This window comes from Lithobates pipiens, unplaced genomic scaffold (assembly GCF_037356315.1).
Source record: "Lithobates pipiens isolate NorthernLeopardFrog02 unplaced genomic scaffold, aLitPip1_a1.2 Scaffold_16, whole genome shotgun sequence".
NCBI lineage: Eukaryota > Metazoa > Chordata > Amphibia > Anura > Ranidae > Lithobates > Lithobates pipiens.
The window spans coordinates 447,700,732-447,728,327 of record NW_027507748.1 but is presented as its reverse complement, the minus strand read 5'-3'; the positions used below and the strand labels follow the sequence as shown (position 1 = coordinate 447,728,327).

Here is a 27,596-nt window from a genome sequence, read left to right as displayed (position 1 = left end):
AAAGCATGAAGTTGACAAGGCAAACCCTATTATGTATGAAATATTTAAAAATATCACAGAAGTAAAAATCAGTTGTATCATTCATTGTATAGCAAGTTGTGTTTTTTTTAAATGTTGAAGTTTTATTATACTTACTAATAAACTAGACCCTTGATGCCCTAAAAAATTGCATCGATTGCTGTCCACACCTGTGTTTGTAACTCCTTTACTAATTAAGTAATGGAATTATACCACTTTAAGAGGAAGTAAACCCTGATGGGTTTTACTTCCTCTTTTGTTCCCTGCAAAGTAAAAGCATAATGGTCTAGTATTCAGCGCATACTAGCCCATTATGTTGCACTTACCTGCAAACACAACCCACGATATCCATGCTATCCCCGCTGGTGGCCGCATCCATCTTCACCCCTCTTCCTTCCGGGGGCATGGACTCCGGCTCTGTGACTGGTCGGACTCGCATAACATCACCCCGTGCATGCATGCAGGAGCTGCCAGTCACGGCATGCCCCTTTAGAAACGGCACGGCCGTGCCTTTTCTTCTCACCATTTTAATCTTTTTTTTTTAAATATCTGTGCTGCTGATCACCTCCAGCCTCTTTCAGCCACTTTCTTGCTACTTTTATTTTCTGCAGCAATGGCTACATATCATTGCTCAGGCCAGTCTTCCTCATAATGGCAATGGTGCTGTATACCTGTCTAAAAAGCGTCAGCAGGACCTCAAATAGTCTCCACCAAAAAAACATATTGACAATACAGGAAATTAGTTTGGAGACAGTGTTGTCATCCTAATAAAGGAAGTGCCCGATTGAAGACCTTTATGGCAAGATGGATCACCAGATATTATTTAAATAAAATCTATTTAAAATGATTTAAAGCTGTATTCAATTAAATCTACTTTTGAAATGCCTATAACATTAAAAAAAAAAAATTATTATCTAATTTTAACACTTTTCTACTTAAACCATTTTTCCATTCTTGCACAAATGTTAAAATGTGCATTTTAGGCATGAAGAGTTATACTCCTCAAATTGTATACATTTTTTTGAAAGTAAAGACCCTGTGGATAAAAATGGTGATAGGTACAACTTTTTATGTCACATATTAGTGCAGATTCAGTAAAAAATACACTAAATATAATTTTAGAGCAAACGAACACAACATTTTGGTAAAATATTAAAATATAAAAATATGAGGTTGCAACAAGTAAACAGATGCCCAAAACATCAAGCCTTAAAAATGGGCATGCCCATGAAATGGCATCTAACTTAGGTACCCGAAATTGTCTATAGGCCTCACTTTTATAGGTTATCGTTAACTGTGAGTGATCACCCTACAATTACTGCTCTCACTCTGATGGGTTCAGAGTTCTGTTCTGGGCAGTATTTACATTTGGCATGCGTTTCCGTTTTTTTAGGTGCGCGTATGCGGGGGAAGGGATCTTTAACTTTTTTATTTTTTTACATCAACCTTTTTTGTTATCACATATGAAGGAAAAAGCCTCCTACATGATATAACAGGTTCTCTTCAATGAGACTATTGTTCACTGAAGATCATGAAGCACAGATCATGCTCTCATTCACACAGGCATACCGATCCATATACCTGTGTGAAGGGCCATCTTCACCCACGCGGTATACACAGTTGTTCAATGATAGGCTGACACAAGACTGTGTTCTGAACCATGTATCAGTCTCACACAGATGTACATCCTGTGCTGCACGAAAAGCAGATGAAGACGGCCCTTTGGGTGTATGGATTGGTATGTCCATGGGAATGAGACCTTAGCTTCAGTAACAGCAACCGGGTAAAGTGACAACTGAACCCAAGAGAGGCATTAATTCACCAAAACTTAGATAAGGCAATGGACATTCTCTGGTCTCCCTTTGTTCCAGCTATTGATACCTGCTATGCCAGTCCCTAGTCTGCAGGTGGGACAGAGGAGTTTAGTATACATGGCAGGGGCAGCTGAGTGTGGAAGAAGTGACACCTTCATTGGCCTATGGAATTGATTGGGAGTCTTTACATCCATTCAAATTACTTCCACCTGAAAGCCAGTCATTGGCCGTACAAAGCCCTCTCTACCAGGCACCATTTATAAATGGTGCTGGTAGACATGCAATCTATGATTTAGGCTTTGGCTGAAACATGTTAGCATCCTGTTGCATATATGGTGGAAACCTCCATTTCTGCAACAGGATGCTAACACGTGTCAGTGTCAGACACTGTTGATGATTTTAATAATAGGGCATTGAGGATTGTATGTTGTCTCCAGCTTTAATCACCAACTATGCTGTTAAGTATGCAGGAACCTGGCTGTTTGGACCAGTGGAGCACAATTTGGATTTCAAGGTTGAGTCGTCCTTATTTCTATTTTAGGTTCAGCTCCATCAGCTCTAAAAATTCACACAGCAGTAACTTCTACTCTCACTGCCAAGAATAAATGCTCACTTTGTCTAGGGCGAAAGAAATACAACAATATTTGCCTTATTCATTGGCAGCTGCCGCTCCTGGTTTGTAAATGGATCCTTGATGTCTTTACATACATTGCAGGACTGCTGGTCCTGCATTGTCTGTGATGATGCCAAAATAGCCTCAAGTGGTTGAGGAATGGCATTGTATTAGTGTATTATTATTGTAAAGTACTAAGGAACAAATTAAGTATTGCTTCATATTCCTTTCCACTATACGAAATGAGCAATTAAACCTTGCAATGTGGTGTGGGGGAGGGGGAAGGGGCACTGCCATGTGAATTTTTTCAGTGGACTCCAGGCTTTTTTTCTATATCTACATGTAAAATATATTAAGACCACATTAACATTTTTATTACAGAACTTAATGCATATCTAAACCATGTTTTTGTTTTTGATGAAGAATGGCTTAAACCTCTATACAGCTGTCACCAGAAAATAGATTGGAAGATTTATTTATTGTATCTGTTGTGTATGGTATAGGCCTGGGATATGGAAATAGGTAATAGGGATAGTGAGGGGAACCAGCATCATAACAAGTGAGATCTGGAAAGAGGTTTAGGAACAACCCTGATGTGCCCCCAACCAAAGGGTAAATGGACTATATCGGTACCTATTACAATAACATTTATAAAATATAACGTTTTATTTATTGATGATTAAAAACAAAGACATATGTCCATAAAAATAAAATGCAACAATTACAAAGACATTTCAAAGATCCTTAACATTCCAAGCTGGTATTTGCTGATGAAATGTAGTTTCTCTTTGGATGTATGCTGAATCCTCTACATGTTTTACGGTGAAAACCGCTTGTTCAGGAGGATTTACACATAATTAATCTACAACGATACAATTTTCAATCACCACAATGCAAATAATGTATACACGATAAGTGAGGAAAGGGAATATTATGGTTGCTTACTGAGAAAGAACAGGCAAATAGGGCCAGTAAGGATCAGGGGTACACAAGGGCACTTCCCCACAGCGAGCACAGGGGGCAGTAAGCGGACTCACATAACCAGGTGCTAATTTATTTAATAATATAACTAATTAAGGTATTAAACCCCCACTACACCAGACAACGAAGGAAAGGGAGGGTTGGGAAAGAAAAAGTGAGGGGGGCAGTGGAGGGGGGGAAGCAAAAGGGGTAAAAGGAAAATAGTGGAAGGGGGAAGGGGAAAGAGGAGAGAGGGGAGGGAAAAAATGGAAGGGAAATGGGGAGGGGGGATACTGAGGGAAGGAGGGAACGGAAGGGTTAGGGCTGGAATAGGGGAAGAGAAAGATTGTAAAAAAAAAAAATGTATCTGTTGGTGGTGACATCTTTATTTTTCCATTTCCCATCACTCCCGTCTTAATAGTGGGTGAACCCTAGAGATGGCACAGAAAACAATTAAAAACTGATTGAGCTTATACACCTTCCCTAGAGTTTTAAAGATGTCAGTAAATTGATTGTCCTGTGATTAAAAGTTAGAAAGTCAGAGGCTCTTATGCTCTGCATCAAAATTGCTCATAGAATTGCAGATCTCAGATGAAGTCACCACGGTGTACTCACTGCCGCTGCCTGTGGTGATGTAGCAGTATTCCTAGCTCATCAAAACAGATTATTGGCTGTCTCTGCATGTAGCTCACTGGACTTGGTTCTTGAATGGCATATGGGGTTATAGTAGGAGAGCCATGTGGTTACAAAATTACAGTTAGCCTAAATACGCTGCAATACTAAGAACAAGAAGATGTCTAGTTTTCTACATCTGAGATCTGATGTCCTAAGTCCTTGATTAGAAAGGAGGAGGTAGAATATGTTTTTTCTTACATGTTAATACAGCACATTTTCATATTTTTATAATAATACAATGATTGAAATATTTACACTAAAACTTGTATAATGATGCACTCATAGAAAAATATGTTCATTGTCAATGTCCGTGTTATTTCTCAAGGTCATCAGTGTTTCTTATACAAGCAAAAATTTACATTCTTAGCCTTAACGTGAACTTCTAAATCCTTAAGAGTTCTTAAAGCTCTGCATCTTGGAGAATCTCCCACCTGTCTTTTAAATCCATTTTATCACCAAAAGATACTGACATAGCATGGTTTGCCTGTAAAAGCGAGTCCACCTAAAATCTTTTTTAAATTGCTCTTCTTTATGAATTATATGAATTCATTTTTGGTAACTTCAAATCTTAGAAATATATAGAAAAGGGAATGATAGGAAAAAGGTATGCACTGCAATGCAAACTAATTGATACATATTGATTTTCCTGCATATGTAATTTTAGAGTATATTACCTTTTGAGATGATCTGAAACAATGCCATCTATAATGGCTTGTAACAAATCACACATACAGTGCCTTGAAAAAGTATTCATACCCCTTGAAAATTTCCCCTTGTATTTATACTGAGTGTAAATTACACACAGGTGTATTCTATTTACTAATTAGGTGACTTCTGAAGGTGTTTGGTTCCACTAGCTTTTAGTTAGGGGTATCAGAGTAAAGGGGGCTGAATACAAAAGCACACCACACACAGGTTTATTGGACCAATAGCGATAAGCCCTTATCGCATTAAGATACATTTCATTTACCACTAAGGAAATATATATTAGATATGGTTCAAAAAATACATATATATGCATACCTCCCTTTTGCTATACTCCTCTATTGTACCTAATGTCTATATATGATCCAAATTTAACATGTACTACCTACTAGCCCTTTTTGCCCCCCCCCCCCCACACTATATGGTGACATGTAAGGTGGTATCAGTTACTACCCAGTTTTAACTAAAAATCAAGCATGTGCACTCTGACGGTCTGGTGGATGCTGCTGGAACATCAGGGCTCCTTGCCGGAAAGAGGACTCCCGCACACACGGGAGTGACATCATCACGGCAATGGCCACTCATAGCGCCAGAGCTGCGAACCAGGAAGAAACACAGAGGAAACATGTTAGCTCCCTCAACAGTGACCGGGAGGTGATGCCGGCGCTTCGTACTTCATTCTTTTGGGTTCCATTCCATTGGCTCCCACTGCTGTCGACAGAGCCAGCTTAGGAGTAGGACAATGGGGGACCTGAGAAGAGATGGATCAGGGCTGCTCTGTGCAAAACCAACTACACAGACCAGGTAAGTATACTCCCGTCACATACACCATGTTTGTTTTTTAAAAAATAAATACATTTAAGATTTATAATCACATTAAAGCTGAACTCCAGGTAGGAACTGTACTGAATTCCATCTTGGACCAATGTTAATGTACATATATTTTACCTGAGCTACACAAGAGAAGCTGACAATCAGTGTAGTAGTCAGCGTTACTATAGTTATAGCTGAACTCTTCCGGGTCCTGTGCCATGCGGCTTCCCCTCTGCCCACTAATCATAGTGGGGCACTCACCATTCACAGAATTCCTTGTATATAGAATGTCTTGTATTTGTTTTTTTTTTTTACTGAATATACTATAAGTTGTTCATTGATTGGACAAGGTAATTATTGTGACGTCACTGTCTCTCCTCACCCCTGCGATCAGCGAACTGGAGAAGTAACCGACTGGCACCGGATAATGACCGTAGAGATTTACAGTGGGCCAGATGTTCCTTGAAGCCTCTATGATCATCCGGAGGCTGGCTGGGATGTTATGACGTCATGTCCGGCCTCTGCATTTGAAAAAATTCCGCTGCCACGGCTGGGAAGCCAGGATCTTTTTTTTTTATTATTTCAGGCTTCCCAGCCTAGAAGGAAGATCTGGGGTCTTATTAACCCCAGATCTCACTGTAGAGAGGATCTGTCACACCCTATTCCTATTACAAGGGGTGTTTACATTCCTTGTAATAGGAATGAAAGTGATCAAAAGAAAAATGTAAAAAAAAAAAGCATCAAACTAGACAAATAAAAGTAAAATTAACAACAAAAAAAGCACAGAAGTGAACGCATACATAAGTTGCGCCCACATATCTAAACAACGTTCAAACCACATATGTAAGATAACGCAAAACATGTAACCTGTAAACATTTTTAAAGCATCGCCTATGGGGATTTTTAAGTCCCGAAGTGTGGTGCTATTCCACGACCATGTGCAATTTTCAAGCGTGACATGTTAGGTATCTATTTACTCTGCATAACATCATCATTCACATTATTCAAGACAAATTGAGCTAATTTTACTGTTTTTTTTTAAATGCATAAAACGTTTTTTTTCCAAAAAAAAAACTAGTTTGAAAAATTGCTGCGCAAATACCGTGCAAGATAAAAAGTTGCAACAACTGCCATTTTATTCTCTAGGGTCTCTGCTAAAAAAACATATATAAAATGTTTGGGGATTCTGTGTAATTTTCTAGCAAAAAAATTATGATTTTTACATGTAGGAGAGAAATGTCAGAATTGGCCTGGTAGGCAAGTGGTTAAAGAGTAACTCCCCTTTTGTTAAGAAAAAAAAAATCAATCCCCTCTGGATGATAAATGTAAACTTGGCACCCTCTGATGAAAAAAAAATAGCAGTATCTGTATACCTTTAGATGTGATTAACCCTTATGCCTAGCACAGACAATGAGAAAACCAGACGCAAATTACCACCTTTGGAGCGATCATCTGATGATCTGATCATTAGTGCACAGGTTTTGAGAGCTCATCACGACAATTCATGCAAAAATATCCAAAGGGACAAGCATGAAAAATGTTCTTGTACGATAACTACGGGTATGTTTAATTAGTATAGTATTTGCACGAAAATAAATTGTGTAACCAAGACCACACACTCGGAAACAAAAGAACACATACATAATTTCCAAAATTGTATTTTGTTGTTGGAAAATTTTCGGAACTTTAGTAACCTATTGGTTTTCAATGAGACTAGCATGTGAAAAAAAACAGTCACAATCATTCAACCGATAATCTTAATGTGTCTACTAGGCATTAGTGAGTATCTCACCAAAAATGAAATTTTTGTTGCAGGGGCTGCCTAAAACCCACAACCAAGAACATGTGCAGTGCTACCCTATTACAAATTAACAATCAATTCCCAGCTGATATCAATATATACACTGAGCAAAATTATAAATGCAACACTTTTGTTTTTGCCCCTATTTATCATGAGCTGAACGCAAATATCTACAACTTTTTCCATGTACACAAAAGGCCTGTTTCTCTCAAATATTGTTCAAAAATCTGTCTAAATCTGTGTTAGTGAGCACTTCTCCTTTGCCGAGATAATCCATCCACCTCACAGGTGTGGCATATCAAGATGCTGATTAGACAGCATTAGACAGGTGTGCCTTAGACTGGCCACAATGAAAGGCCACTCTAAAATGTGCATTTTTATCAAACAGCACAATGCCTCAGATGTTGCAAGTTTTGAGGGAGCGCGCAGTTGGCATGCTGACTGCAGGAATGTCCACCAGAGCTGTTTCCCTTGAATTGAATGTTAATTTCTCTACCATAAGCCATCTCCAAAGGTCTTTCAGAGAATTTGGCAGTATATCCAACTGGCCTCACAACTGCAGACCACGTGTAACCACACCAGTCCAGGACCTCCACATCCAGCATCTTCACCTCCAAGATCATCTTAGACCAGCCACCTGGACAGGTGCTGCAACAATAGGTTTGCATAACCAAAGAATTTCTGCACAAACTGTCAGAAACTGTCTCAGGGAAGCTCATCTGCATGCTCGTCATCATCATCGGGGTCTCGACCTGACTGCAGTTCGTCGTCGTAACTGACTTGAGTGGGCAAATGCTCACATTTGATGGCATCTGACACTTAGAGAGGTGTTCTCTTCACGGATGAATCCTGATATTCACTGTACAGGGCAGATGACAGACAGCTTGTATGGCGTTGTGTTGGTGAGCGGTTTGCTGATGTCAATGTTGTGGATCGAGTAGCCCATAGTGGCAATGGGGTTATGGTATGGACAGGCGTATGTTATAGACAATGAACACAGGTGCATTTTATTGATGGCATTTTAAATGTACAGAGAAACCGTGACGAGATCCTGAGGCCCATTGTTGTGCCATTCATCCACGACCATCACCCCATGTTGCAGCATGATAATGCATGGCCCCATGTTCCAAGGATCTGTACTCAATTCATGGAAGCTGAAAACATCCCAGTTCTTGCATGGCCAGCATATCATGTCACCCATTAAGCATGTTTGGGATGCTCTAGATCGAAGTATACGACCCCGTGTTCCAGTTCCTGTCAATATCCAGCAACTTTGCACAACCATTGAAGAGGAATGGATCAACATTCCAACAGGATGTGCTGCACTGCATGAGGCAAATGGTGGTCACACCAGATACTGACTGGTTTTCGGGCCCCCCCGACACCCCCAATACAGTTATACTGCACATTATTGTGGCCAGCATGCAATAATCTCCACTTTGGAGTAAACTGATAATCAGGTCTCCTTTACAGTGACCCAGCTCTAACAACACTCCTCGCCGATCACCTCAGCATTATTAGACCCATATATAAGAGAAAATAATTCTCATAGTGCTTACTGAATTGCATAACATAAATGTTAAAAATGCTCACAAGGCATGTGCAGAAATCAGATACAGCAAATTAGAAAATCTGTAATCTGACTAGGCACATCACAGAATGAGAAAAGACACAGCTCACAGGGCACACTTAAAACCTAACTTGGGCTAGGTTCACACCTATGCATTTTGCAGTGCGTTTGCAGATTTTCAGAAATGCGCTTTTGTCCATGTAACATTAGTTCCTATGGGTCACATTCACATCTATGCAGGTTCCACCTGTGCGTTTTTTTGGAAAGGTGCAGGGTCTTTTTACATGCAGCGTGGTGCAATTTTGGCTACATAGACTTCCATAGATGGAATCGCATTAAAATGCATGAAGAACACATGCATTTTGGTGCGTTTCCTGCATGACAACAGACACCTCCCATGCCCCCTGGTACCGAGTCAGTCAGTGAAGATGAACCCGTGCACTTGGGCTTCTCTTGTCTCTTTGCGGATGAGGGAACCCTTAGGAGGAGGGAGAAATTGTGTCTTTATTGTGGCCAGGCAGGTCACTTTTTGAAGTCTTGTCCTACCCATCCAAGGAATGCCCGAACCTTGTCGGCCTGTCATGCACAGACCTTAGGTGGCATTGTTTTGTCCCCAGGTATCCAGAAGGATAAGCCCCTGGTTTTGGTTACCCTTTCTGGGGCTGAGTTGTCTGTCGAGATACAGGCTCTTATCAACTCTGGGACTGCAGGCTTGTTCATTGATGCAGCCTTTGTATCAAAGCACTTGATTCCGCTGCAGCTGCGTGACACTCCACTTGCCATTGAGGCTCTTAACGGGAGACCTCTACAGCCTGCCCATGTGACTCATGAGACTGTTCCATTGTCCATGGCCGAAGGGGCTCTTCACCATGAGATAATCCAATTCCAAGTTATTTCCTCACCTAAGTTTCTGCTGGTTATTGGTTATCCTTGGTTACAGAGGCACAACCCCTCTTTTGATTGGCTCCGTGCTGAGGTTCTCTCCTGGTCACCAGAATGCAGTAAGACATGCTTCCAGAAGATAGCCAAGGTTCTGTGCATTTCTTTTCTCTCCTCTCTGCCGGAGGAGTACTGCGATTTTAGCAATGTCTTTGACAAAGGTCAAGCTGGTAGTTTGCCTCCACATCGGTCATATGATTGCGCAATTGACCTTCAATCCAGTGCCATACCCCCCCGTGGCCAGGTTTACCCTTTGTCAGTCTTGGAGGAAAAGGCCATGGAGCAGTATTTTTCAGACGCACTTTCTCGAGGTTTCATCCTCAAATCCTTGTCTCCTGCTTTGTGAAGAAGAAGAGTGGTGAACTGAGACATTGTATTGATTATAGGGGTCTCAATCATTTCACGATTGTCTATCCGATTCCGTTGATTACAGAGTTACTTGACCGCCTCAAGTGAACAATGGTTTTCAGGAAGCTTGATTTGAGAGGGACACACGATCTCGTAAGGATTAAGGACGACGAGTGGAAAAGTGTTTAATACCAGAACAGGCCATTATGAGTACACTGTAATGCCTTTTGGCCTTTGTAATGCCCCAGCAGTTTTCCAGGAATTTATTACTGATGTCCTCTGAAATTTGTTGCAGTTATGTGTGGTGGTTTATTTCAAAGATATCCTCATATTTTCCAAGTCCCTGGAGAGCCACCACACAGATGTCTATTGTGTGCTTCAGAAACGAAGAGAGAACAATCTCTATTGTAAATTGGAGAAGTGCGAATTCCATCGTGAACAGGTTCAATTCCTGGGTTATGTCAGTTCCACTGCTGGTTTTTCAACGGACCCAGAGAAACTTTCAGCAGTCCTACAGGGGCCCCGGCCATGGGTTTACGTCCTTTGCGGCGTTTTCTTGGCTTTGCCAACTATTATTGGAGGTTTATTCATAACTTCTCGTCTCTGGTCAAGCCCCTGACCAGAAAGGACTGTAACCCACAGTGTTGTCTCCGGAGTCCATTAAGGCCTTTGAGAGTCTCAAGGCTGCCTTTGTTTCTGTTCCTGTGTTTGCACATCCTGATTCTACTTTACCTTTTATCCTTGAGGTTGATGCTTCTAAGACTGGAGTTGGCACCCTTCTGTCTCAACGTCCTACCTCTGAGAGCGCTATGCATCCTTGTGTCTACTTTTCCAAGAAGTTGTCAGCTGCGGAGTGCAATTACAAGATTGGTGACAGAGAGCTGATAGCGGTCATTTTAGACCTGAAAGAAGGGAGACATCTCATCGGTACCACTGTGCCAGTTCTTATTCTTACTGACCTTAAGAATCTCACATTCTTGTCTGAGGCTAAAAGCCTCTCTCCCAGAAGGGCGCAATTGGCTCTTTTCTTGTCTAGTTTCAATTACATATTCTCATTCTTACCTGATACTAAGAATGTAAGGGCTGACGCTTTGTCATGACAATCTTCCTCCACTTCCAAGATGGAATTGGTTATGGTTCCTGTCATTTCTCCTGGTCGTATTCTGGCTACGGTTGGCACCAATCTCACTTCTCCTTTTGGTGACAAATGCTTGCTGCTTAGGTTCATGCTGCTCCTGAGAAACCTTGTGACTGCTGCTTTGTCCCAGAGAGTCTCCATACTACCGTGCTCCAGACTTACCATTCTCACAAGACTGCTGGCCACCCTGGGAAGAATCAACTCTTTTGGACCATTTCCCAACAATTCTGGTGGCCTAGTCTACGTGCTGATGTAACTGCCTTTGTAGCTGGCTGTTCCGTGTGTGCTCAGAGTAAGACTCCACAACATCTTCCAGTGGGCCTCCTACAACCCATACAAAATAGAGAGAGGCTTGGACCCACCTGTCTATGGATTTCATTGTGGAGTTACCCAACTCTCAGGGCAACACAGTTATCCTTATGGTGGTTGACCAGTTCTCAAAAATGTCTCATTGTATTCCACTTAAGAAGTTGCCCACTTCTAAGGAACTGGCTTCCAGTTTTGCTCGGGAGATCTTTCGTTTACACTGGCTACCCAAGATGATTGTCTCGGACAGAGGTAGTCAGTTTGTGTCCCGATTCTGGTGAGCCTTTTGTGCACAGTTGGGAATTCATCTTGCTTTCTCCACTGCGTATCACCTGCAGTCTAATGGGGCCACAGAACTCTGACTATGTTTTGACTATGTTTACTCTGTTTACCTTTATTTTATTATGATTAAACAAGTGAGATTTACCTGTACTTCTGCCTCAGTCTAATTCATAGTTTCTGACATTCGGATAATTTCGGATGAAAGCTGTGTACTAGTGATCAGATTATTGCATGATCTCTTTAAAAGCGGTATTATGCGGTATGCTATTCTGATTATGTGTATGGGCCTTAAAGTGGCTGTAAAGCAGCAGTTTTTTTTTCTCTTAATGCATCCTATGCATTGAGATAAAAAACCTTCTGTATGCAGCAGCCTTCCTCAGCCCCCCTTAATACATACCTGAGCTCCTTCTTGATCCAGTAATGTTACACAAGAAACTCGGCTGTTCAGGACGCTCCCTCCTAATTGGCTGAGACAGCAGTGGGGTGCCATTGGTTCCAGTTGCTGTTAAAGTCAGTGAGCCAATCAAGAGATAGAGGGGGCAGGGCTGAGCCACGGCTCCATGTCTGAATGGAGCACCAGCTCTGCTCGGGTGCCCCCATCGCAAGCTACTTCCTTGGGGGGGCACTCGGCAGGAGGGAGGGGCGAGAAGCGCCAGTGAGGGACCCGAGAAGAGGAGGATCTGGGCTGCTCTGTGCAAACTTACTGCATAGATCGGGTAAGTATAACATGTTTGTTATTTTAAAACAAAAAAAACAAGACTTTGATATCACTTCAAAGTGGTTGTAAAACCACTTTGTTCTCTTCGTATAATCCCCAGTGTTGGATAACAACATGTGCCCCAGTGTATGTGCTTTATAAAAAAAAATGTCTTTTTTCTAACCTATTTCTGAGTGCCTCTCAGTGCTCACATGACTGCCTGCCACTCTCCTCTCCTGATCTGAGAAGTACAGCGGGAGGGGCTGAGAAGCCCCCCGCTGATGTCAGACAGGAAGAGAGGAGGAAAGCGACATGCGGTCATATGAGTGCCAAGCGGGGCTCTGAAATAATGCATAAAACATTTTTTTTTTTTATAAAGCACATACACTGGGCCACATAATGTTATCTAACACAGGCATTGTATTAAAATTACCGAGTAATTTTAGCAGTGGGTGGGGAGGGGTGGACACTGACACAAGCTGACAAGCAGGGAGGGTGGGAGAGAGGACAGAGGAGAGCTGCAGATGATGAAGGCACGTAAACTGACCACGGTGTCAAGGCTCAGCAGCCATGATAAACTGTAGTCAGTTTACAGAGGGGAGGGCACACACTGACACAAGCTTAAAAGCAGAAACGGGGTAAAGAGGACAGAGGAGAGCTGCAGATGATGGATTCACATAAACTCACCACGGTGTCAGGACTCAGCAACCGTGATAAACTGTGGTCAATCTACAGAGGGGAGGGACAGACACTGAAATTAGCTGACAAGCAGGGAGGGGGAGAGAGAACAGAGGAGAGCTACAGATGATGGAGGCACATAAACTGACCACAGTATCAGGGTTCAGCAGCCATGATAAACCATGGTCAGTTTACAGAGGGGAGGGAAGCACCAGGCAGGATAAACCAGGTAGTATAGATTATATAAGGGGCCAAATTACACAGCACAAGCACTGTGCTGTTATTCAAGCTTTAAAGGAACAGGATCCATTTTTCAACCACTTTAAGGGAAAATTATTTTGCAACATTGAAATTCTCTGCCAAAGTGCAAATTCCCCTGCAAACCGAACAGCCTATTTGCCTCTAGTACTCAACCCCTCTGTCTCATATTTTCTAGCAATCATCGAAGCAAAGTGTTCTTTATTTTTGGATAAATCAACTACCCTGTCTCATATTTTCTAGCAATCATTAAAAGCAAATGTCTTCTTGATTTTTTAAAAGGGGTGCATGGGATTGAGGTCCCCATCCACCTCTGACACTGACCCCCCCTCCCCCCAGGCCCCTCGTGCCTTGTACAGCAAAGTGAAGGCAGACAATGCTGAGGTCAGTCATACTATAGAATGTAGGAGGATTAGCCAAGCTGAATTAGGGAAATCCTATTTGATGCATGCGGCGGGGGTTTAAGGCGTGCTATTTCCAAGGCACGGCGATGCTATGAATATAACAGTCACAGCTTTAATCAGATTAAGAAACTCCCTTTCAAGTCATTTAGAGAAAACATAACATTACGCGAGATGAGTTGCTGATGAATAGAGTAAGGGAGGGAGGGGCTGTATTGGTAGAGTAAGGGGGGGGGTTTGTAGAATAAGGTGGGGGCTGTATTGGTAGAGTAAGGGGGGCTGTGTTAGTAGAGTAAGGGGGGGAGGTTTGTAGAGTAATTGGGGGCTATATTGGTAGAGTAAGGGGGGCTGTGGTGTAGAATAAGTGGGGGCTGTATTGGTAGAGTAAGAGGGGGCTGTATTGGTAGAGTAAAGGGGGGCTGTATTGGTAGAGTAAGGGGGCTGTATTGGTAGAGTAAGGGGGGCTGTATTGGTAGAGTGAGGGGGGCTCTATTGGTAGAGTAAGGGGGATTTTATTGGTAGAGTAAGGGGGTGTTGTATTGGTAGAGTAAGGGGAGGCTGTATTCGGTAGAGTAAGGGGGAGCTGTATTGGTAGAATAAAGGGGGGGCTCTCTTTGTAGCGTAAGGGGGGCTGTATTGGTGGTTGGCAGACAGAAGGAGCTGTCATCGTTGTCACCAGAGACTATAGCTGTGTGTGTGTCCCCTGCTCTCCGGATCGCTCCATTCACTGGCAGATGGCCTTTGAGCAGCAAATGGCAGAAGTGAGCTGAGGATTCCCAGTGCGGCTGTTGCCCCAGGTACTGTCGGTGTATCCTGCTGCCACCCCGGGTGCTCTGCTCCCCATCCGTCACTCACACACGTGTTTTCCCAGCGTCAGGACTTTAGCCAGCAATCTAGGACTGCAGCAATATCTTGTATTCCTTGACTGGGGAGGAAAAGCTGCTGCTGCTGTTGCTGCAGTGCTGAGTCTGCTTTGGCTCCTGATAAGTGTGGGCTGTGCTTGTCGGAGATTAAGGGGCTCCCCCCCCCCGCCCCCCCATGATTACACATGGCCATGGAATCAGTGTAGACCGGTGCTGATGGTGCTGCAGATTCCTGATCTCCTCCTTCCATCTCTCCTGGAAACTTCTCCCCACCTGCCTGCCTGCCTTTCTATGCCTAAAATGTCAGCAGTGGCTGGAGAGATGCAAGCAAGGCATGACTGCTGCATGCTTCTTCATCATCAATCCAGGTCCCTTCCTTGTACCATGGTGCTGCTGAACACACAAGGACATTTCTTTTAAAGCCTAAGCAGATCAAAGGAAAAAAAAAAAGAAAACGTTATGGACTAGTATTTATTTACTGATGGCAAGATAGAAGATTGAGGATCCAGCCACCCTGCCCTGATCACACTGACACCCCAGTTACCCTGCTCATGACATAACTATCTCCTCCCCCCACAGTCACTATTCCCTTGATGACTCCAGGAACTTCCTTTACTCTGACGCCTAATGCTGCTCACTGAGGCTTGCCTTAATCTGTAGAACAAGTTCGGATGTAAGGCTCAGCTACTAGAACCGTAAAGGCGGTTACGGTTGTCACGATCTGCCCCTCGGTGTGCCCGGGATGCCCGGAGGAATGTGGTACTCTCTCTTTGGATTGATCTCTGCTCCGGTCCTGGTGGCGGTGGTGTGCTGCGCCCAAAGGTAGGTTTCACAGGGAGCCCCGGGGGCTTCATCATACTTTACTTTTGATGGGCCATGAGCCTTACTTTTGGGGGGCCCCCGATCTGCCTCCAGGGTGCCCGGAGGAATGTTGTATACTCTCTCTCTTTGGATTAATCTCAGCTCAGGTCCTAGTAGCGGCTTCTATTGAGCACAAAGGTAGGTTTCCCAGGGAGCCCCAGGGGCTTCATCGCATTTTACTGTTGATGGGACATGGCTTTAATTTTGGGGGACCCGCGATCTGTCTGCCTTCAGGGTGCCCAGAGGAATATGGTACTCTAACTTTAGATTGATCACTGCTCCGGTTCTAGTAGCAGTGGTGTGTTGAGTACAAAGGTAGTTTTCCTAGTTGAGCCCAATGTGGCTTCATCACACTTTACTTTTGAGGGACCATGGGCTTTGGTTTCGAGGGACCTCCTCTCTGCCTCCAGGGTGCATGAAGGGATGTGGTACTCTCTGGTCCTAGTAGAGATGGTGTGTTGAGCACAAAGGTAGGTTTCCCAGGGAACCCCATGGGCTTCATCACACTTTAATTTTGAGGGGACATCGTTTTACTTTTGGGGAACCCCCGATCTGCCTTCAGCGTACCCAGAGGAATGTGGTACTCGCTTTATAACTGCTCCTGACCTAGTGGTGGTGTGTTGAACACAAAGGTATGTTTCTCAGTGAGCCCAATGTGGCTTCATCAGACTTTTCTTTTGAGGGATCATGAGCTTTATTTTGGGGGGCCTTCTCTCTGCCCCCATGGTGCACAAAAGATTGTGGTACTCTGTCTTTGGATCGATTTCTGCTTCTATCTAGTGGTAGTTATGTGATATTTTCAAAGGTAGGTTTCTATAGGGGCTTCATAAAAGGGGTCACACTTTACTCTTAAGGTGACCCTTAGTTTTACTTTTAGGGGACCTCTGATCTGATCTCAGCATGCTTGGGATGCCCAAAAAAATGTAGTACTCTCTTTGGATTGATCTCTTTTTTAGTTTAGTGGAAGTCGTGTGTTGAGCCCAAAGGTGTTTCCAAGGGAACAATGGGAGGCTTCATCAAAAAAGTCACACTTTACTTTTGGAGGACCCTGAGTTTTACATTTGGAGACCCCTGATCTTATCTACAGCGCGCCAGGAGGAATGTAATACTCTCTCTTTGGATTGATCTTTGCTTCTGTCCTATTGGTGGTGTGCTAAGTCCAAAGGTGTGTTTCCCATCTTGCCATGGGGGTTTCTCAAAGGGGTCCCACATTACTTTTATGGGACTATGATCTTACTAAAAAAGACTCTGTATATTGTTTTCTAGATATTTAGTCACAAGTATACCCATTTACTTCTGAACTAGTGAGAGGAGCTGAAAAGTGATAATATTAAGCTTTTATGTAGCCTTTATTGGCATGGATGTCTTGAGAGGTGTAAAAAAGTTCAGCAGAAAATGTTCTTCCTTTGTATTAGTCCCCGCTGTGACCAAATCTTTTGTATGTCCACAGTGTCAATGATCCCGGTAATATGTCATTTGTGAAAGAGACAGTGGATAAATTATTAAAGGGCTATGACATCCGCCTAAGACCAGATTTTGGAGGTAAGACACTTTTATTTCTAGTGTATGTGCTGTTGTGTATTGTTTCATCGTCATCATCGTCCCATGCTTGCTTTGGAATAGGATATTGTATAGTCATAGTCATAAATATTGATTGTAAACCATCACAAGTTCCCTGTATGTTGATGTCATATGCCTGCTAATATCCATTAAGTCGGAAGAAGTGGAGTTTCTAGAATGAGGGTTTCCTTATTGATTTCTTTCCAGGTTCTCCGGTGGCTGTTGGAATGAATATAGACATCGCCAGCATTGATATGGTCTCTGAAGTCAACATGGTAAGCCGACATGAATCCTCTCCTCTTCCCTCCTCTCCTCTCCCCTCCTCTCCTGCCCTGTGTGGGGGGCTGACTTCCAAATACTGTCTCTCCATTCTTAGCTGTGTGCGGCTCCGGGCTTGGCTCTCGTACAACCTATGTCATTGCGGCGGCCTCTTTGCTGTTGGTTTTATACCGCTGCTATTATTTGTCGGCATGTCATTGTTAGATTCTGTGTGTTTGCGAGGCAATGGAACGGCTGCCTTTTAGTTTGTGTAGTACAAGTATATGAGCTGTCCGTGGTGCTGAAAGGTCTCTGCTAGAAATCGCTTTTTAAGCTCCGTCAATAGGACACTAATGCATTATCTGGCCGCTATACTAAAGCACTTAGGTCATGCTTCTAAATACTATGGGATTCATTCAAGGCAGATAATGTTTGCCATTTAACAGAACATTGAATTCTAATAGATTACTCTCTCTCCCCTCTCTATCTCTCCCCCTCTCTATCTCTCTCTCTCCCCCTCTCTATCTCTCTCTCTCCCCCTCTCTATCTCTCTCTCCCTCTCCCCCTCTCTCTCTCTCTCTCCCTCTCCCCCCCCCTCTCTCTCTCTCTCCCTCTCCCCTCTCTCTCTCTCTCCCCCTCTCCCCCCTCTCTCTCCACCCTCTCTCCCCCCTCTCTATCCCCCCTCTCGCTCCCCCCCCTCTCTCTCTCTCTCTCCCCCCTCTCTCTTTCTTTCTCTCTCTCCCTCTCCCCCCTCTCTGTCTCTCTCTCTCTCTGTCTCTCCCTCTCTTTCTATCTCTCTATCTCCCTCCCCCTTTCTCTCTCTCTCTTTCTCCCTCTCCCCCCTCTCTCTACCCCCCTCTCTCTATCTTTCTCTCCCTCTCCCCCTCTCTCGCTATCTCTCTCTCCCTCTCCCCCTCTCCTCTCTCTCACCCTCTCTCTATATCTCTCTCTCTCTATCTCTCTCTCTCCCCCTCTCTCTCTCTCTCTATCTCTCTCCCTCTCCCCCCTCTCTTTCTCTATCTCTCTCTCCCGCTCAACCCTCTCTCTCTATCTCTCTCTCCCTCTCCCTCCCTCTCTCTCTTTCTATCTCTCCCTCTCCCCCCTCTCTCTCCCTCTCCCCCCTCTCTCTCTCTCTATCTCTCTCTCACCCCCCTATCTCTCTCCCTATCCCCCCTCTCTCCCCCCTCTATCTTTCTCTCTCTCTCTCTTGCTCTATTTCCCCCCTTCCCTTTCTCTGTCACTCTCCCTCTCTCTCCCCCCTCTCCCTCTTGCTCTCTCTCTTTCTCACTCTCTCCCCCTCTCTCTCTTTCTCTCTCTCTCCATCTCTCCCCCCTCTCCTCTCTCTCTTTCTCTCTCTCCCCTATCTCTCTCTCTCTTTCTCTCTTTCCCCCTCTCTCCTCTCTCTCTTTCTCTCTTTCCCCCTCTCTCCTCTCTCTCTTTCTCTCTCTCCCCCCTCTCTCTCTCTTCCTCTCTCTCCCTTGATATCTATCACTCCCCCTTTCTTTCTCTTTCCCTCATTTTCTATCTATCTATCTATCTATCTATCTATCTATCTATCTATCTATCTATCTATCTATCACTTCCTCGGTCGCTTTCCTTCTTTCTTTCTCTCTCTTACTCTCCTATTCTTTCTCCCTTTCCCTCACACTTTTTTTCTCTTCCTTCTCTCTCTCTCTCTCTCTTTCTCTCTCTCTCACCCCTTTCTCTCCTTTCCCTCCCCCTTCACTCTCTCTCTTTTATCTTTCTCCTCTCTTTTTTATGTTTCTCTTCTCTCTCGCCCCATGCATCCCCCCCTCTCTCTCTCTCTCTTTCTCTCTCTCACTCTCCTATTCTCTTTATCTTGTCTCTCTATATTTCTCTCTTTCTTTTTCACACTTTCTGTTTCTCTCTTTTTCTCTGTTTTTAGCTCTCCCATGCTCTGCTTTTTCTCTTCTTTCTTTCTTTCTTTCTTTCTTTCTTTCTTTCTTTCTTTCTTTCTTTCTTTCTTTCTTTTTTTCTCTCTCTCTTGCTTTCTATCTCTCTCACACTATCTCCCCCTTTCTTTCTCTTTTTATCTATCTATCTAAATATCTATCACTTTCTTTCTGGATTGTTTGTTTTCTTTCTCTTTCTTTCCATCTCTTTCTTTCTCACACCTTCTCTCCCACTCTTTTCTCTATCTCTCTCTTTTTCCCACCCCTTCTTTCTTTCTTTCTTTCTTTCTTTCTTTCTTTCTTTCTTTCTTTCTTTCTTTCTTTCTTTCTTTCTCTCTTTTTCCTCTCCCGTCTCTTTTTCTCTCTATAATTAATTTTCTCCCAGTTTTACCCACTATTTCTCTCACATTCTCTCTCTCTCTCTCTCTCTTATTTTCAACCACATTCACAGATTTGTTTTCCCTAAAACATGTTGTGAATAAATTATCATTCACATTTAAAACACCCTATTTACTGTGAAACTGCTGGCTAGTTGTAATAAATTGTAGTAACTATTTTCACTGGAACATGAACATATTTAATTCAATTTTCTGTAATCCAATACTCATTATATGTATTTTATACATACATGATATATTTCATATTAAAAGTCAAAGGTCATGCAAATCAATAGCCAGTGCTACTAGTATTTACTATGAAAGTGTCCTAATGTTTTCTGAAAAGTAATGATAGTCATGTCTGTTAATTAGCAAATAGTAAATAAATATAGATTTATGGAAATATGTTAAAACTGCATGATTGAAAACATTGATTTATCCAAATTGGGCAGTTGAAGGGTGGATTAGTAAATCATTTAACAATAGATTACACTCATAGGTCACTGAGAAATACTGAAAGTATATTAAATTAGATAAACATCAATGTTAGCTTTGCCATACTACATGTCCCCTATAACCGTCTTAACCATTTATATGTGTTTTATTATTTAAGGATTTTTATAAATAAATACACATATACAAAGTTTTAAAAACATTCCAAAATAACTATTAGATGTTTTAATGATGTATATTAAAGTTACAATGGACAGTTATACAAAGGTAATCGTTTTATCTCGTGGTTCTAGCTGAGCGGGATGTTTGTATATAAAAATACAAGTAACATTTTTTCATGTATAGCTAAACGTCAGCTGTGTGCATAACAGATATGGAAGTTAGCATTTTTTTTATTATGCTGTGCTTTTCATGTGTTTGATTATTACTACCAGGCATTGTATTCATGTTGCTAATAGCAGCTTGCTCAACAAAACTCTGTTGTATTATTATTATTACTCTTTTTTTTTATGGTGTGCTGACAATAAGAGGTTTGTGCTGTGCAAAGTTAAGTGCATTAGGAATCCTCACAATACTATTAGGAAAGTATCTCTGCCTGAAAGGAACCCAAGCACAGTATTAATGGTAATGGTTACTTCCTAAAAGCATTATCTCTTTTCTCTGAGGTTCTTATATAGTGAGTGGCAGATCCACCTGTCAAGTGGCAAGTATTTTCCTTGTTAAAGATGAAGTTTCACTTTTATTGGCTATATATGATCATACATCCACAATCGGTAGAGGTTTTGCTGCTTAGAATCTGTTGTTAAGTGCATGGTTCATAGTTGTACTTATAGAACTTTTTTTCTTCATAAAACTGAGCATGACAAAGTAGACTAGGAGAATGTTACCAGTTCAATTATATGTTTCATGTAAACATATGCATTTTTACTGACAATCAGGTTATGTCCTAATATGCTATGCATGCCAACAACCCAACACATACTACTATCATCATAATAATTTTGTAAATTAAAAAAAAAAAGTACCTTATTTATCGGCATATAACACGCACCCCAATTTAAGAAGGAAGTTTCAGAAAAAATAACTTTTTTAAAAATAAACCACTTTGAAGAAAAATAATGGTCAGTGAGCATCAATGCAGCCTGATTAGTGCCCATCTACAGCCTCAATGCAGCCTGATCTGTGCCCATCTGCAGCTTCAGTGCAGCCTGATCTGTGCCCATCTGCAGCTTCAGTGCAGCCTGATCTGTGCCCATCTGCAGCCTGATCAGTGCCCATCTGCAGCCTAATCAGTGCCCATCTGCAGCCTAATCAATGCCCATCTGCAGCCTTGCTTCTCACTGCAGCCTGATTAGTCCCCATCTACAGCATTGTTCCACACTGCAGCATTGTTCCACACTGCAGCATTGTTCCTCACTGCAGCCCGATTAGTGCCCATCTGCAGCATTGCTCCACACTGCAGCCTGATTAGTGCCCATCTGTAGCATTGCTCCTCACTGCAGCCTGATTAGTGCCCATCTGCAGTATTGCTCCTCACTGCAGCCTGATCAGTGTCCATCTGCAGCCTTGCCAAAATAGAGCTGGATCTCCTGTGTACTCAGCGTCACGCTCAGTCCTGCCCCTTGACCCGGATCCTATGATGGTCATAACGCTGGTCCTATGCCGGGACACCAATGCTAGGAGCTGTCCAGGGGGTGGGACTGAGTGTGACTGCGTGCAGAGCCGAGTGCACAGGAGATTAGGCTGTAATTCAGCGGTGCTCGGTGGCAGCCTATATCAGTATATAACACGCACACACAATTTCCCCCTTATTTTAAGGGGGAAAAAGTATGTGTTATACGCCAATAAATACGATATTTAAGATATGTTATTGAAAAAACTAAGTATTGCCACAGTCGTCTCGCAAAATACTATTATAAAGTCCATTACAAAGCTCCACTTTCACATTAATCTTTTTCATAGCTTCTGCTTTACATGTATTACAAAGTTCTATTTTTATTTCAACTGAACAAAGCAACAGTACAGCTCCAGCCATGTTCAAAATCTGATAAAAAAAAATCCACTACTATACCAATCTGCTGCATAACCTCAGCATTGCATTATTCTGGTACAGAGCTCAAATGTTTATTTATTTTTAACAAGGAAGAGCTCCAATATTTTACAAATGCAATTCAGCACTTTAGTATTGCACCAATCAACCGCATGGGGTCGTTCTGCTACAGATTTCCAGAGTATCACCTGACTTTTACAAAACACAAAGTATACCACTCTGATATAATGGAGTGGATTTATTTAAGGCGAATTTACTTTGCAAGGGAATTTTAACTTTGCAAGGAAATTTAACCTTGGTTCAGTGAATGAGTTGAAGCTCTGCTGACTTCCTTCATCAAATAATGTGCAAACAAAAATATGGTTATTTTTTCTTGCATGTGATTGAGTATTCTTTGCAAAGTCAATTTTCACCTCATCCCCAAAGCTAAAGGACAATTCTTGTGCAAAGTGAATAGCCTATTTGCCTTTAGTAAATCAACACCAGTGCTTCAGCATTGTACTGAAATGATATAAAACTCTGGTAGAGTGGTACAAAGCTTCAGTATTACACCAGTATGTTACAAGTTGGTTGTTTTCCACCTGTCTAATACAGAGATGCTTTACTACACCAGTCTCATGAAGAGACACTATTGTGTACATTTCTCATTTGTATATAGATGTACAGTGGCTGAAGTGAGGGGAACTATAAAAATCCTGTGTATAAATAATATGTAAGAAAAACGATTTGGTAAAGAATCAATCAATCCTGTTTCATTAGTGGAGATCTCTCCAAAGGTCCACTAACATTTTTCTATCCCATGTTTGTCTCAGTGGTAATATTTTCCATGTTTGAAATACATTAGCATTAGATCTCCAATAAAATCACTTGACCTTCTAACAGAGTTGGCTTCCTTTGGAAATGAAAATAGACAAAAAAATAAATAAATAAAAAATAACTATAACCCCCCCTCCCCCATTAAAAATGTGCTACATTCCTTAACTATAGGTTCATCTGCATTTACAGTGTTCTCCTATCCCCCCTACAAAGTCTCACAATGCTTGTTGAGTGTACCAGTGATTTCCACCTAATGCAGCTTCCTGAGTAGGGATGAGCTTCGTGTTCGAGTCGAACGCATGTTCGACTCGAACATTGGTCGTTCGTGCGTTCGCCGAATTCCGAACGTTTGGGCCGTTCGCGGCAAAATTCGTGTGGCCCACAATGCACTGCGATGGCGCAATGCATTGCTGTCTCACGATTGGCCAAGCATGCACTGTGACCCCGCATGCTTGGCCAATCGCAGCGCCAGTAGCGGGAAGAGCAATGGTTGGCCACAGGCATCCTGCCTGTGGCCAATCATAGCTCAGACTGTGTAGTGCACGCCCCACACTATATAAAGCTGCCTTTCAGGCGGCCTCGTGTAGTGTTTGTTAGCATCTGAAGCAGTGGGTGTTCTGTGTACCTTCAACACAGTTACACACCAATCGTTTTTAGCTGATTTACTATTTTGCTCTTGTGTAGTGGTTACTGTCTGTGCCCTGACCGCAGTATACACCACTATATTCACCTCACCTATATAGCTAGTGATCTAGCTTTAATAATAGAGCTTGCAGTCAGTAGTGTTAGTGCGTGCTGTCTGCGTGCTCTGTACCCAGTACATACCACTATATACACCTACATAGCTGTTCTCTATTTGAGCCCGATTGGCATTTGCTGGAGTTATTGGAAGTTGTCTGTGCCTCCAGCACAGCACAGTATACATCTGTATATACCCCTTTAACTCTGCTGTTTTCTTGTTATTGTCTGCGTGCCCTGACCGCAGTATACACCGTGATATTCACCTCACCTATATAGCTAGTGGTCCATCTTTAACAATAGAGCTTGCAGTCAGCAGTGTCACTCAGGAGATAGTGCGTGCTGTGTGCCTGCTCTGTACCCAGTACATACCGCTATTATCCACCTACATAGCTGTTCTGTATTTGAGCCCGATTGGCATTTGCTGGAGTTATTGGAAGTTGTCTGTGCCTCCAGCACAGCACAGTATACATCTGTATATACCCCTTTAACTCTGCTGTTTTCTTGTTATTGTCTGCGTGCCCTGACCGCAGTATACACCGTGATATTCACCTCACCTATATAGCTAGTGGTCCATCTTTAACAATAGAGCTTGCAGTCAGCAGTGTCACTCAGGAGATAGTGCGTGCTGTGTGCCTGCTCTGTACCCAGTACATACCGCTATTATCCACCTACATAGCTGTTCTGTATTTGGGCCCGATTGGCATTTGCTGGAGTTATTGGAAGTAGTCTGTGCCTCCAGCACAGCACAGTATACATCTGTATATACCCCTTTAACTCTGCTGTTTTCTTGTTATTGTCTGCGTGCCCTGACCGCAGTATACACCGTGATATTCACCTCACCTATATAGCTAGTGGTCCATCTTTAACAATAGAGCTTGCAGTCAGCAGTGTCACTCAGGAGATAGTGCGTGCTGTGTGCCTGCTCTGTACCCAGTACATACCGCTATTATCCACCTACATAGCTGTTCTGTATTTGGGCCCGATTGGCATCTGCTGGAGTTATTGGAAGTTGTCTGTGCCTCCAGCACAGCACAGTATACATCTGTATATACCCCTTTAACTCTGCTGTTCTATAAAAAAGGCATCTGCAGGAGTTAGTGGGTGTTGTGTGCCTCCAGCACAATATAAACTACCCAACTACTGTTTTACCCAACTCCCTTCAGGCCATTACCATGTCTGGAAGGCCAGCAAGGAGAGGCAGACAGGCGCGAGCCGATAAAAGAGGGCAAGCAGGCTCTGTGTCTAGAGACAACAGTGCTGGTCGGGGACGCGGTGCATTGTCATCAGCACGTGGCCATGGGACATGCTTGTCCTTCTTTTCTGCAGCTGGACATGTTGAACCGCAACATGCCAACGACTTGGTAGAGTGGATGACCAAGCCCTCTTCATCCTCCTCATCCTCTCTCACCCAGTCTCAGGGTAGTAGAAAAGCAGCTGCCAACACATCGTCGTCCCTCCTCTCAATGTCATCATCAGTGACTCCTTCCCTAGACCCACCACGTCCTCCTGAGGAGTCTCCTGAACTCTTTGAGCACAGTGTTGGGTACATGCTCCAGGAGGATGCCCAGTGTTTGGTGGGCTCTGATGATGACACTCAGCTAGAGGAAGGCAGTAGCGTGAGCACAGAGAGAGGGGATGCTCAAGAAGGACAGCAATCTGGCAGTAATGTTCCACAAGCTGCAGCATACTGCCAGGTTTGCTACAGCGATGAAGAGGGAGGGGATGATGAGGGCACTGACTCCACGTGGGTGCCTGGAAGGAGGGAGGAGGAGGAGGAGGAGGAGGAGGAGGAGGCACATGTCCAACGAGGCAGGATGCCCTCCGGGGGCCAGCTTAGGGGCAGCACACCGACTGAATCACACCGCAGAGCTCCGCCTGCGCAGAGCGCTTCCTCTGCGCAGAGCGCTTCCTCTGCGCGTTATTCTAAAAGTTCTTTGGTATGGGCCTTTTTTGAGACGAGTGCATCAGATCGCACCGCTGCTATTTGCAACATATGTCTCAAGCGTATCTCACGTGGCCAAAACATCAGCCGCTTGGGCACCACATGCTTGACCAGACATATGTTGACCTGCCATGCAGCTCGTTGGCAAGCATACCTCAAAGACCCACACCAAAGAACAAAGCGGACCTCTTCTTGCTCCTCATCAGCTGGCATCTCCAACCCCACTAGACCTTCAGTCCTCTCTGAAACCTGCTCTGAGAGGAATGAAGGTGTAGAATTAGGTGTGTCACAGCCAAGTGCTTCCGGGAACTCTGCTAGTGGTACATCCACGTCCGATTATAGCAGACAAATGTCCCTGCCCCAGCTGCTGGACCGGCGGAAGAAATTTACTCCCAGCCATCCACATGCCCAGCGGTTGAATGCTAGCTTGGCTAAATTGCTAGCACTTCAACTGCTGCCTTTTCAGTTGGTAGATTCGGCCCCCTTCCGTGAGTTTGTACAATGTGCGGTTCCTCAGTGGCAGGTCCCCAAACGCCACTTTTTCTCACGGAAGGCAATTTTGGCTCTCTACCGGCATGTGGAAGGCAATGTCCTTGCCTCGCTGGACAGGGCGGTCAGCGGTAAGGTGCATATTACCGCTGACTCATGGTCCAGCAGGCATGGACAGGGACGTTACCTGTCTTTCACGGCCCATTGGGTCACTCTTCTGGCTGCTGGGAAGGATGCAGGACAAGGTGCAGTAGTATTGGAGGTTGTTCCGCCACCACGCCTCCAAAATGCTACTATTGGTTGTGACACACCTCTCTCCTCCACCCCCTCCTCTTCTTCTTCCTCCACAGCCTCTTCCAGTGCTCTGTCCTCAGAACCAGCGGTGCTCCGTAGGCGTTGCAGGGGCTACGCAAGTACGCAGGCAAAACGATGCCATGCCGTGCTTGCGCTGGTTTGTTTGGGGGACAGGAGCCACACTGGGGCGGATGTTTTATCAGCTCTGCAGGGGCAGGCCGAGAGGTGGTTGACGCCACGCCAGCTTAAGCCAGGAATGGTGGTTTGCGACAATGGCACCAACCTCCTCTCCGCCCTCCGACAGGGACAACTGACCCATGTGCCCTGTGTAGCTCACGTCCTTAACCTGGTGGTGCAGCGGTTCTTGGGCAGGTACCCTGGCTTACAGGATGTCCTGAAACAGGCCAGGAGAGTCTGTGTGCATTTCCGCCGATCATTTAATGCCTGTGCTCGGCTGGCTGAGCTCCAAAAGGAGTTGAACCTGCCCAAGAACCGCCTTATATGTGACATGCCCACCAGATGGAACTCAACATTGGCCATGCTGCAGCGGCTGCACACGCAGCAGAGGGCCATCAATGAGTACCTGTGCGACTACGGCACCAGGACAGGGTCAGGAGAGCTTGGTTTTTTCTCACCACGCCAGTGGGGCATGATCAGGGATGCATGCACTGTCCTGTCACCGTTTGAGGAGGCCACAAGGATGGTGAGCAGTGACAGTGCATGCATCAGTGACACTATACCTCTTGTCCACCTCTTGGAGCATACGCTGCGTGGAATAATGGACAGGGCACTTGAGGCAGAACAGAGGCAGGAAGAGGAGGACTTCCTTGCCTCTCAAGGCCCCCTTTATCCAGACAGTGTTCCTGCTGTGCCACCCATCACACAGGAAGAGGGTGAGGAGGAGGAAGAGGAGGAGGAGGATGATTGTGTCAGCATGGAGGTGGAGGCTGGCACTCAGCATCA

The 27,596-nt window shown here is 43.9% G+C and overlaps 1 protein-coding gene across 2 annotated transcripts in view; it reads left to right on the top strand.

Moving 5' to 3' along the window:
* Nucleotides 1–27,596, top strand: part of GABRB3 (gamma-aminobutyric acid type A receptor subunit beta3) — a 540,236-nt gene that overhangs the window by 267,617 nt on the left and 245,023 nt on the right. Inside the window, exons 1-3 of one of the 2 annotated variants that reach the window (XM_077482774.1) lie at nucleotides 15,079–15,701; nucleotides 17,191–17,282; nucleotides 17,508–17,575. In XM_077482774.1, the coding sequence (XP_077338900.1) occupies nucleotides 15,622–15,701; nucleotides 17,191–17,282; nucleotides 17,508–17,575 (240 nt within the window). In that variant the 5' untranslated portion in view covers nucleotides 15,079–15,621. Of the gene's footprint in view, nucleotides 1–15,078; nucleotides 15,702–17,190; nucleotides 17,283–17,507; nucleotides 17,576–27,596 lie in introns of those variants that run through there. The other variant, XM_077482772.1, reaches the window with a different exon arrangement.